Raw genomic sequence first — 12,212 nt, 5'->3', positions numbered from 1 at the left:
CTTCAAAAAAACCCAAAACAGCAACAAGAAGAAGTTCAGCCATTAACGAGCTAGCACCGCCAACACAAGTGGCCCGGCTGACCTGGCTGGCAACCTACTTCCAAGGGAGGGGATCAGGTCAACCAGATCCGCCGGGGGAGGCTGAGAGTTTTCGGACAGCAGCCACCAGCCCGCAGTACACAGCTCCTGGGCCATGGCTCAGCCACCGCAACCAGAGTCACCAAAACGGACTGATCCCGACCTGGGGCCCAGGATGCCCTCCAACAGGACCTCCCCGGCTGCCAGGGGCCCTGCACCGAGCCCAGGCGTGAGCACCGGCCCCTCCCGCAAATGCTTGGGCAGGAACACGCGGCCTCACCCGCACCCCGACTTCCCCACCCGTGCGCCCCCCACCTCACCTCCAGGCCGATCACAGGGCCCTTCCCAGAAGGCTCTGTGCCCCTCATCCAGCCCACGCTGAGCCCAGCCTGGAGCAGGTATTTTGCACCCCTTACTCAGTAAGTATTTTCTGGGCAAACATTCCCACTGCTAGTGATGGGGTCATGACAAGGTTGATGACGGTGGCAGGGTCACCCGACACCTGCCAGCACCTTCCCTGCCTCAGGCTGTTCCACCCCGTGAAGGAGCTGTTCTCGGCCCATTTGACAGATGAGTAAACTGAGGCTCCTCAAGGAAGAGCACCTCTCAAACCCAGGAAAGTCAGGACTCCACAGCCCTGGCTGTCACATCAACCCTCAGAGACTGTTGGGGCCACAGAGGGGAACTGAGGCCCATAGAAGTGAAGTCCAAGTCCAGGTGGCAGCAGAGCCCCCCGGAACACCCCCCTCCCCCACGCGCCCCTCACCTTGCGCCAGAGCAGCTGGGTCTGCGGAAGCCCGGTGCCCTCGATTTCGTGGCGCATGCTGGTGAAGAGCGCAACGCCATACTGGTCCTCGTAGAACTGCAGGAACCCCCGCAGGATCTTCTCGGTTTTCTCTGGAAGGGAAGCAGGGGTAGGAGGTGAGGTCGGCACGGATACCTAGGGCCAAGCACCCAGAACACCAGACGCCTGCATCTGCACCGCACCGCGTGCACCGGCGCCTGCCCGGCTCGCACCTTTGCTGCAGGGCTTGCACGGCGCTGTGGATGGAGCCCAGGGTTGAACCACACCTGCCCCGCGACGCACTTCCAGCCAAGTCTGCAGCACCTGCCCTGTCCACCACCGGGAGAAAGGTGACCCTGCAGACAGGGAGGTGGGCAGTGGCCACACACAGAGGACACTCACATCCAACAGCACCATGACAGACCCTCCGCCAGTGACCAAACAAAGGTCACCAAGCATGACTACATGTCCTCCGGTCACTGGCAAGTGGATTCGGGAGGCTGAGGCAGGAGAACTGCATGAGTTTGAGGCCAGCCTGGCCTGCACGGTGAGTTCAAGACCAGCCCAAACTATATAGCAAGACCCAGTCTTGGGCCTGGGGATTTAGCTCAGGGGCACAGCGCCTGCCTGGCAAGCCGAGGTTGTGAGTTCCATTTCCAGTACCAGAAAGAAAAAAAAAAAAAAAGAAAAGACCCAGTCTCAAAATAAAAATACAAATACAAAATCTCTATGGAGATACACAAACAAAGGGAAGGTGGTGCTGGCCAGTTACAGAATCACATGTTATGTAGCATCTCATTTAAAAAGACCAGTCCTGTCTGTGCACACATACAAACCACTTCTGCTCACATACTTAGAAGAAAATAAGGGCTGGGCATGATGGCGCACACCTGTCACCCCAGCACTCAGGAGGCTGAGGCAGGAGGATTACTGAGTTTGAGGTCAGCCTGGGCTACATGGTGAGACCCTGTCTCAAAAACCAAAAAAGGAAAAGCAATAAGACAGAAGACAGCAGGCCAGGCCGTGAAGGTCAGGGCTGGGGGGGGGGCGGGGTGCAGAATGAGCGTCATGTTCTGTTTTATTCACTTTTATAGCACCGAGTTACTTTACAAGCACAATTTCTTTCAGAATAAAAAACAAACATTCAGCCCTGCATTTGATCCCCAGCACTGAAAAAAGAACACAAAATTTTTAAAATTCAAAAATTAATTCCCAGCCGGGTATGGTGGCACACGCCTGTCCCCCCAGCATTCTGGGAGGCACAGGCAGGAGGACTGCAAGTTCAAGTCCAGTGCGGGCAACTTCGCAATTTATCAAGACCCCATCTCAAAACGAAAAACAAGCAGGGCCAGGAAATGTAGCTCAATGCAAAGGTCCTAGATTCAATCCCTCGCATATTGGGAAAAAAATCTAGAGGCTGCACCCCTAGGCGAAGGCCGCACAGCCAGCAGGCACGGAGCTGGGATGCAGTCCAGGGGCCAGCCAGGAGCCGGGGGCCAGCCAGGGGGACTGGGGGCTTGAGCCGCCGCGTGCCACACCCAGGGTCCGGGCCTTGTGGTGGTGGGGGAGGGGCACACCCCTTTCCTGGAATGAGGTCGTGTTGTCCAGATTCCGATTTGGGGAGAGGAGGGGAGAACAAATGAGGAATGCGCTTTGAAGCACTGTTTTTTAAAAACCATAAACAGCCTGAGACCTTGGGAATTGTTTTGAAAGATGCTGAGGCCGGGGAGAGGGCCAGGGAGGCAGAGAGGGGAATCCCGGCAGTAGAGGAAAGGAGGGTCCTGGCCGAGAGGGACACGGACAATCACACCGTCCTCCTCCTCCTCCTCATCTCTTGTTTTTTCCTGTGGCACTGGGGATTCAATCCAGGGCCTAACGCTGGGGATTTAGCTCAGCAGCACAGCGCCTGCCTAGCAAGCACAAAGTTGTGAGTTCGATTCCTGGCACCAGAAGAAAAACAAAAACCAACCCAGGGCCTTCACACTGAGCTACCCTATTTTATTTTTCACTTTGCATCTTGCTAAATTACTCAGGCTGGACTGAAACTTGCAATCTTCCTGCCTCAGCCTCCTGAGAAGCTAAGATTACAGGGGTGTGCCCTCACACCTGGCTTCGGTGTCGGCCAAGTTTTACACCATGACCCCAAAGGAGCTTCCCGAGATCCTGGGGACACACAGCTGTGGTTGTCCTTTGTCAGAGAGGAGGAGGCGGTGGACCTGGTGTTCATGCTGCCTGGTTGAGCCCTGACCCACAGCAGCCAGCGGAGGCCACACCTCCAACACGGCCGGCAAGGTGGGTGACTCAGGGCTGGGGATCTGGAGGTCCTAAGCCAACCACAAGGAGGATGGTGTACCTGGAAGGTCTGGAAGCTGTGTCTCAACCCTCAGGCCAGGCCCAAGGGAAAGCTGCCACATCAGTGAGGTCTCCAACCCCAGTCTGAGGCTGGGATATAGCTCAGTGGCACAAGCATCTGCCTGACAAGCGCAAGGTCCTGAGTTCGATTCCTGGTACCAAAAAAAATCCAACCCCGGTATGCTCAACATAGCAGCTCTCAGCGCCCAGTTGCTGCAGCTGAGACTCAGAGCCCAAGCCAGGCATTCACCAGGATCCCGGGCTGCACTGGGGAGGGGACAATAACCCCATGGAGCCCAAAACAAAGCCGGGCGTGGTGGCGCACGCCTGTAATCCCAGCACTCTGGAGGCTGAGGCGGAAGGATCATTGCGAATTCGAGGCCAGCCTGGGCTACAAAGTGAGCTCAAGGCCAGCCTGAGCTGCATATTGAGACCCTGTCTCAAAAAGACAAAAAAACAAACAAAACCAAAACGAGCTACAGCACCGACGACCCCCATTTCATACCACAGCAATACAGGCCACCTCTCTATGGGGACTCAGGAACTGCATGGAGTGGGACTGATGTTTTCTGGTTGTTTTTTTGTCTGTTTGTTTGTTTGTTTTTGTCTCTTTTTGAGACAGAGTCTCGCTCTGCAGTTCAGGCTGGCCTTGAGCTCACTTTGTAGCCCAGGCTGGTCTCAAACTCAAAATAACCTTCCTGCCTCAGCCTCCTGAGTGCTGGGATTACAGGCGTGCACTACCATGCCCGGCTCTGTTTTCTGTTTTTGAGACTGGGTCTCGCTATACAGTTTAGGCTGCCCTTGAGTTCACTATGTACCCCAGGCTCACCCTGAACTCTTGGTGATTCTCCTGCCTCAGCCTCCAGTGTGCTGGGATTCATATCTGGAGACACCCCAGAGATGGCAGTATGGACCTCCCTGCCCCACCTCAATCCCTGAATTGCTTCTGTTCACCACTGGATCCTCAAACAGTTCCTGAGTAAAGGCAGGGCAAGGCCAGGGGTGGCCCAGGACTCTGGAGCGGTGCCAGGGAAGAGCCTGAGGTTGGACGGATCCAGCAGTACCAGGGGACTGGATTCACCCTGCGCAAGTCTTCAGCCCAGGCAGAGCTAGAAGGGAAGGCAGTGCGGGGGGGGCCAGGCCAGATGGCTTCTTCACAGAGGGAGCCCCGGGCACATTCTTGAGAGATGAACTAGCTGGACAAGGTGCCACATGCCTGCAAGCCCGGCAATCTGGGAAGCTGAGGCAGGAGGATCGCAAGTTAGATCCCTGCTGCCTGGAGAGTAACTGCCACAGTCACACACGCTAAAGCAACACAAGGGATGGGGAGGGTGCCACGGGGAGCCCGGGGCCAAGCTCGGCCAAGGACGATGTGGATCTGCCTGCTGGGGCACAGCCCCCTCACCTTGGGGTTCCCACAGTCCCCAGCTGTACACAGTGCTCAGCACCCCATTCCTTCCCTTCCGGCCTCCCTGTAGCAGCTGGCAGTGGATCTCAGATGTGTGTGGGTGGCCCAGTGCCTGGGGCGCCCCTCTCCCCCCACACCAGCCCACACAGGTCTTCCTGTTTCCTCCCGGGCCTCTGGAACCCGGCACGCCGTGGATTTGAGGCAGACATCAGACACGGACTCTGAGACCCAGGCTCACCCCCTTGAGGGGGGCCCTGAAGTGGAGAGGGTGAAGGGCTCACCTGAGGTCACACGGCCAGATCGAAGCAATCCAGGCTCAAGCCACAGCCAGCTGACCCCTCTGGGTCCTCAGGGTCCCGCACAGCGCCCCCCAGGGGCAGCAAGGAAAGCGGCCTCGGGGTCCCGGGCTAGAGGCCGGGCAGCGCGCGGGTCTGTGCGGGCGTCGCCCGCCTGCCCCTTGCTGTCTCTGGCACTGACTCAGCCCAGGTGCTGCTGGAGGGAAGCAGCCGGCGTTGGGGAGCTGCTAGTGCCCGCCTCTGGCCTCCAGGTGAGGAGCGGCTGTGGGGGGTCCCAGCTCGTCCCAGCCCTGAAAGTGCCGGCCTGTGAAACAGGCCTCCCAGACCCCGTTCACAGCTCTGTGGACCGGGGTCCACTGCGCTGGTCTCAGCGCTCAGCCCGGGGCCCCCTAAATATTACCGTAATCGTAATGGTGCACAGCCTGGAATGACCGCATGACAGGCGGCCTGAGACGTTTACTAGCAGGTATACCTTACAGCTTGAAAAGAATTCAGTAAAAGGATTTTTTCCCCCTAAAGAACCAAGACAAGAATCACAAGATAAGGACAATCTTCAACAAAGACTGGACAAAGAGAAAGTCCACCACGAAGAGGAGGGTAGGAAGGCAGGACCGTCCGCGCCTGTGTGCGTGTGTTCTTCTGCGAGCCGCACACAATACCAGGAAGCCAGGGTCCCCCCGACTGCGGCTGGGCCCTCTCTGTACCACTTTGCCACCAAGTCCCCAGAATCAGGACCCGCGCTCACCCGTCCCCCACCAACACACACACTCAGACTCCTCCAATGGCCCCAGAGAGCAGTGAATAAAAATGCCCACTTTACAGGTGTAGAAACCAAGGGTCGGAAGAAGCCGGGTGTGGTGCACACATCTGTCATCCCAGCACTCGGGAGGCTGAGGCAGGAGGACCGCCCCAGTTTGAGGCCACCCTGGGCTACATAGTGAGTTCAAGGACAACCTGCGCTGCATTATGAAACCCTGTCTCGAAAAAAAAAAAAAAAAAATTCACAGCTTATGACAGGTCATTTCTCTCAGTCAAAACCATACCGGGCCCTGGGCTGGGGATACAGTTCTGGGGCACGGCACTTGCCCAGCATGTGTCAGGCCCTGGACTCTATTTCCAGCACCAGGGAGGAGGAGAAACCTCACTGAGTCCTCTAGGTTCTCCCTGCCCCTTACTAGGCGCAGGCAGCCTGCGACTCCCACAAGCAGGGCTGCGTGAGTTCCGAGGCTCAGGCACCGCTACCCGCGTGGCCCTGTCTCCGCATCTCAGCTGCAGGAGGGCAGAAGGCTCCATCCAGCTCTGAAAAGGCCACTTCCGAGCACACGGGGCCAAGGTGACACACACGCGCACACGCTCAGGTAGGGGTTTGTTTCTGAGCCGGAGCCATGCCTTCCAGCGATCTTAACCCAGCTCTGTGGATCGTGATGCAGCGGGAACCCCTTCTCCAAGCCCGCGCTCTTTGGGGGCGGCCCCGAAAGACCTCTCCCCAAGCCAATCCCCCAAACGCTGGCCCCAGAATTCCCAGGTCCCCACCCACTGATAAACTACTGTGTGCTCAGCAGCCCAGTAAATCCACCAGGTTATTACCCTGGCTCCACAGAGAAGCAAGCTGAGGCTCGGGGAGACGCCAGTGGCTTCCTCAAAGGCACGAAGCCCAGAGCGGAAAGAAGTGGGTTTTGAGCCTTGAGCCTGTCCAGAGCCCACCCCCAAGACTCCTCACCCCATCAGCCCCTCCGCTTGGCCACAGGAACTCTGAAAGGCCCTGACTTTCCCTTCTCTTGGGAGTCCCTGCTCAGTGGCCAAGAGGAGAAAAAGCAGGCTCACTCTGCCTGTATTTTTTTTGTTTTTTTGAGACAGGGTCTCTGTAAGTATTGCTGGCCTCAAACTCATGGCGATCCTCCTGCCTCAGCCTCTTGAGTGCTGGGATGACAGGCGTGGGCCACCATGCCCAGCTCATACCCCTAATACAAATGTAGAAAGTGTGACTCAGGAGGCAAAGTGACTTTCCCAAGATCACACAGGTGGCAGAGCCAGGACAAGGGCCCAGCGTCCCCCACCTCCAGTCTCTCCCACCCACTGGGGCTCCTGCCTGTGCAGCCTCCCTGGGCCTGGATCTCCTGTCGTGGGGTGGGGTGGGGTGGGTGGGTCTCGGCCCGCTCAGCTGACCTGGAATCTTAACCACCATCTCATCAGCAGAGCTGCCCTGGCCTCCGGCGCTGACCACACTGCTGGCTTCAGCAAACTGCCCCACTCCCGAGTCAGCCTAAGCGGTGCCGATGTGACCACCTCAGGACAGGGCAGGATGGCCGCCTCCTACCTCTGCTCGGGCACAGGCTCTGGGTTCAGCACCAGCCCTGCCACCTGCTAGCTGTGTGGCCTTGGCCCAAGCACCTCCCCTTCCTAAACCCATTTCTCCCTCTGCAAGATAGCAGCGCAGGGGCCTCGTCCTGAGAAGACCAGGACCCAGGGAGCATGCGGCCGGTGGCCATGGCGACAGGGGGCATGTCACCAGTCAGGGGTCAGAGCTCCTGCAAAGTGTCCCTGGCCCAAGGTTTCGCTAACCCCAGAGAGGTTCTCGTAAGGCTGAGCCACCCCAGCCCAGCTCAGCTCCCCAACAGCAGCCGGCTGATGGACAGTGACTTCCCCAAGTGACAACGTTAAGGACCACGCGACTTCCTGAGCACATACTGGGCGCTGAGCAAGAACTGGGGGTGCCCCAGGATGCCCTGAAACTCCCTGAAACCTCGGTGCTAGGTTCACGTACCGATGGGCAAACTGAGACTCAGAAGAGGCTTACTAAGGCCAGACATGGTAGCACACGCCTCTCATCCCAGCACTCAGGAGGGTGAGGCAGGAGGATCACCCAAGTTTAAAGCCATCCTGAATTATACAGCAAGACCCTGCCTCAAAAAGAAAAAAAAAAAAAGATCCTGACCCAGCCCACGACCCAGGAGGCTGTGACTGAATCCTAGGTCCACACCGCTGCTCAGGTGTCGGGACACAAAGACGACCTCCAGCCACAGTGGCATCCGGCCTCAGGGTCAGGCCCAGGGGCTCCATGCCAGTCCTGGCCCCGGCCTGGCTGCATTGTAGGCACCAAGCCACACTGGTCCCTGGCTCACCCGGTCCCTCCAGCAGGCTCCGGGACACACCTCGCCCACAAGGCCCGGCCAGGTTTCAGGGTTTCAGGGCTGAGAGGTTTGCTGACTGAAACTAGGCAGGCGACAGCGCCCATAGGGTGGGGCGGGCTCAGAACCTGCCCGCCTGGTTCCGGAGCACCGCGGGGCAGGGCCAGGGAACAGCAGAGGCCGAGCAGGGGCTGAGACTCGGACTCCCTGTGTCACCGAGTCTTCCAAGCACTACCATCTCTGTCCTCAGCCTGGACAGAAGGGGGAGCTGAGATCCAGAGAGGTGATGACATTGTCCTGAGGTCACACAGCATGTCTCAGCAGCGCTGGGTTGGCAAGCCGGGCCGCCACGGCCCTGCCTACAGCCTCCCTACTCAACTACCCCTATGCTCACTAGCACACAGACAGCAGCTGTCTCCTCCATGTCTCCGTCCAGCACGGCTCTACACACACGCATTCGATATTCACGCACAGGAAGACAATCGGGCTCAGAGAGGTTGAGTGACTTCTCCCGAGACACACAGCTTGGAAAGGTCACACACCCAGAACAGTCTGGGTCTAACAGGGAATGGAGGTTCAGGCAAATCCATCTCACAACCACTGCCCAACAGTCTGGCTCTGGGGACAGGGCCTCCCCACAGCACTGCCCCCGTGGGTGGCCATGGTCAGAAGGGTGACACGCGGCCCCTGCTCGGGACCTATAATCCATGGGAAGTGGGGAAGAAGGGAAATGATGGCCTCTACAGGCCGGCAGGACCAGAGCGGGGAGGGCTGGGCAGCGAGGGGCCCCACCAGGCCACCTTCCCCAGAACAAGGCCATGGGGGTCAGCCCCGCTCAACCCGGCCTGTGCCACCCCAGTCAGTCACTGCCTCAGTCTGGGCCCTGAGATGTGATGTCTGCCTCGGCCTATCCACTCCCACCCTGGTCCCTCAGATCAGATCCCCGCCACACGCAGGAGCCAGAGGGGAGGAGTCTGACCCTCCCCTGCCCAAAGCCTTCCACGGCTCCCACTGCCCTGGGGATGAAGGCCAGGCGCCTTGGTATTTCCCAGGAGCCTGAGCCGCCTGGGGTCCTGCACTGCCCTCCCTCCTCAGCTCCCCACTGTGCTTTCCCCCGACTGAGGTGGGCGAGACCCTCACAGCCCTCCGATGAGCTCCCGGTGGTTTCAGGCCTGTTCCGTGTGTCTCACTCCCCGGGGCAGCACATATAGTAGAAAAGGCAGGGAGCCGGGCGTGCTTGTGCACGCACGGCAGCATTCGGGAGGCTGAGGCAGGAGGAATGCTACAAGTTCAAAGCCAATCTGGGCTACATAGTGACATAGTGAGTTGAAAATCAGCTTGGAATGAGGCTCTATCTTAAAAAAATAAAAAAAGTAAAAAGGGGCCCAGGCCAGAGTCCCTGCAAGCCGCCACCATAGCACGAGCCGGTGCTCAAGTGGAGGTGGCTGAGCCACCAGCCTCAGGTGTCCTGAAGGGACCTTCTCTGAACCGATCCCTTCCCCAAGGCCACTTACAAACAAGGGAAATCCTCTGCCCATAAATGCAGACGGCAGCGGCCTGGCCGGGTAAGGGCAGCCACCCGCGCCGTGCGGAACTGCTGGAGTCCTTGACTCACACAAGGCCCAGGGAGGAGGCTCTGTCGTCACCCGGGGCACAGGCAGGGCAGGAGGCAGACAGCACTTCCAGAAGCAACCATGGGACGCCATGCTGGCCGGCCAGGTACCCCACGGGGGGACTCACGCTGTAACACCGGGCCCTGATGACAGCCCAGGGACTGGTACAATATCACCTCTACAGGGGAAACTGAGGCTGCAAGAGCAGGCACTCGCCCTGCTGGGTTGAACCCAAGCTCGCTGGACCAAGGGAACCATGATGGACTCCCCATCAGTGCTGTCACAGGGCCTGCTCAGGGCCTGGCACGCTACAGCCCACAAACAGGTCACACTGCTGTGAGTCGGACCCTTTCCACGTTGCTGCCGCGGCGTTTTCTCCCTCCTGCTTTCCCCCTCCCCCTCCTTTCTACATCGAAAATCTCAGCCAGAGCTGGGCAGGGTGGTGCACACCTGTAATTTCAGCACTCTGGGAGGCTGAGGCAGGAGGGCTGCAAGGTCCAGCCACACCTCGGCAATGAAGTGACTCACGGAGACCCTGTCTCAAAATAAAAAATAAAACAGGCTGGGGATGTAGCTCAGTATGAAGGCCCTGGGTTCAATCCCCAGAACCACAAAACAACAAAGAGCCAGACTTCAAGGCCCTGCCCTCACACCAGCCACCTGCTCCTGGAAAGGTTCTGAAGGCCCCATTTGCATATAATTACAATAATCATCGTAGCATGCGGGAATGAGAATGTGTGTCACAGTTAGCCCAGTGCCAGCCTGAGGCCGCCCCCGGGGCGGGCTGACAATATTGTCAAGAGGATGCCTTTAGCCCGCACGGTGACAGACTGACAAACCCAGTCGAGAAGTGAGGGTCTGAGGCTCAGGGAGGCTGAGGGACTTGCTCAGCGTCATACAGGTTGAAGAGCAAAACCAGAGCAGGAGGGGAGAAAGAAGTCACAGGAACTTTGTACCCAGAGGAGGACACCCGGGTCTCCAATACGGAATGTTCTCTCCCTGGCCACCTGCCCCTCCCCACAGGCTGGAAGCCCACCTCTCTGAGCAGCCCCCAGACAAAGCCACTGTCCCTGGCCTTGTCCTCCGGCTCTTAATGGTGATTCATAAATGGCTCCTTGACCCGGCTCCCCAGCACCCAGGCCTGGCCCAGGTGGGGAAGGAAGTGTCCCCTTCGGGAAGGGTGGAGCGCTTTAGACACCAAAATGGCCCCTGGAGGCCACCATGGCCAGGGAAGGGCTGAGGGCTGAGGGCTGAGGCCAGGGAAGGCAGACTTGGGGCAAGGTGGCGGAGTCAGGAAGGATTTCTCACAGAGCTGCCTCCCACACTTCCTCGCTGGCAAATATTTAACCAGGGCTCGGTGACAGCAGGTCTTGGGGTGGGGGTGTGAGCCTGGAGTCAGGAGGGCCCCAGGCGGGGAGGCCTGGGGAAATGCCCCCCAAAAGACCAGGCGAACACCCGCCTACCCGGGCTGCCCTTTCCTCCTCAGGCCTCAGTGGGAGGAAGTCAATCCCCATCTCGACACAAACAGGGAAACAAAGGCGCTCTCATCCTGCCCGGCCCTCCCACCTTGCCTGACTGGCAGCAGCGCCGTGCCCAGAGCCCGCAGTTGGCAGCTTCTTCCAGGCGCCCAGAACACGGGCACCCACACTTGGGGGAGGGTGGAAGAGGGCATCAAGGGCCCCCAGGGTGCCCACACCCACCTGGGCCTCCCGGCTGGCACTATGCCCAACCCAGGGGTACCCAGTGAGCGTCCGGGGTGGTCTCTCTGGGCTGCTGTGGCCGAGCCATACCCAAGGCCAGAGGAGCCATGAGGAAAGGGTCAAAGGCAGCTGGAGCGCCCCAGACTGCAAGATGCCCAGGAGGCCCAGCCACCTCTCAGCGCTCCTCCTGCCCAGCCCCAGGGGGCAGCCACGGCACACATCCGGCTCAGCGCGTCAGCAGCCTCACCTCTGAGCCCCGGGGATGACACCACCGCTGCCATCAGGATGGGACGGACTTGCTGGCCACAGAGAGGATGGCTGAGTTACAACAGAGCAAGTTGTTTTGTGTGGTTTTTATTTTTTGCCGATAGGGCCTCGGTATGTGGTTCAGGCTGCCCTGGAACTTGCCCTTGGGCTTGTTCCTTGGGGCAGAAGAAACTTGAGATCCTTCTGTCTCAGCCTCCTGACTGCGCAGACTACAGGGGTGTGCTACCACACCTGGCATTTACCGCGACAGTAATTTCGGACACACCGTCACCCGTGCCTAGTCCCCGTTTCCCTTAACTCTGTGTGTGTGCACAGGTGTGTGCGCCCTAGGGCTGGAACCCGGGGCCTTCTGCATGCTAGGCAAGCGCTCTAGCCCTGAGCTACAGAGCCAGATCTCCTCCAAGATTCCCTCGCCGCTGTCCTTCACGTCCACTCCTTCCCCATCGTCCTCACCAGCCCCCCGGGCCCCGAGTCCTCCTACCCTGGGCCCAGCCCGCCACGCACACGTTCCATCAGCCAGTGTGAGGCAGACCCAAGTGGCACCAGCAGCAGAGCCAAGGTCGGGGAAGGCATCATCGTGCCTGCC

General features: G+C 59.0%; 1 protein-coding gene across 1 annotated transcript in view; it reads right to left on the bottom strand.

Moving 5' to 3' along the window:
- Fam129b (family with sequence similarity 129, member B) overlaps window positions 1-11,173 on the bottom strand; it is a 30,019-nt gene extending 18,846 nt beyond the window's left edge. The window contains exons 1-2 of the mRNA XM_013513097.1: window positions 11,123-11,173; window positions 845-1,018 (exon numbers count right to left, since the gene is read on the bottom strand). Of these exons, the coding sequence (XP_013368551.1) occupies window positions 845-1,018; window positions 11,123-11,173 (225 nt within the window). The remainder of the gene's footprint in view (window positions 1-844; window positions 1,019-11,122) is intronic.
- Between the last annotated feature and the right edge of the window lie 1,039 nt (window positions 11,174-12,212).

Source organism: Chinchilla lanigera, unplaced genomic scaffold (genome assembly GCF_000276665.1).
Source record: "Chinchilla lanigera isolate Chin_1 unplaced genomic scaffold, ChiLan1.0 scaffold00018, whole genome shotgun sequence".
NCBI classification, from domain to species: domain Eukaryota; kingdom Metazoa; phylum Chordata; class Mammalia; order Rodentia; family Chinchillidae; genus Chinchilla; species Chinchilla lanigera.
The sequence above is the reverse complement of the archived record's forward strand: the minus strand, read 5'-3'. Positions and strand labels throughout refer to the sequence as shown.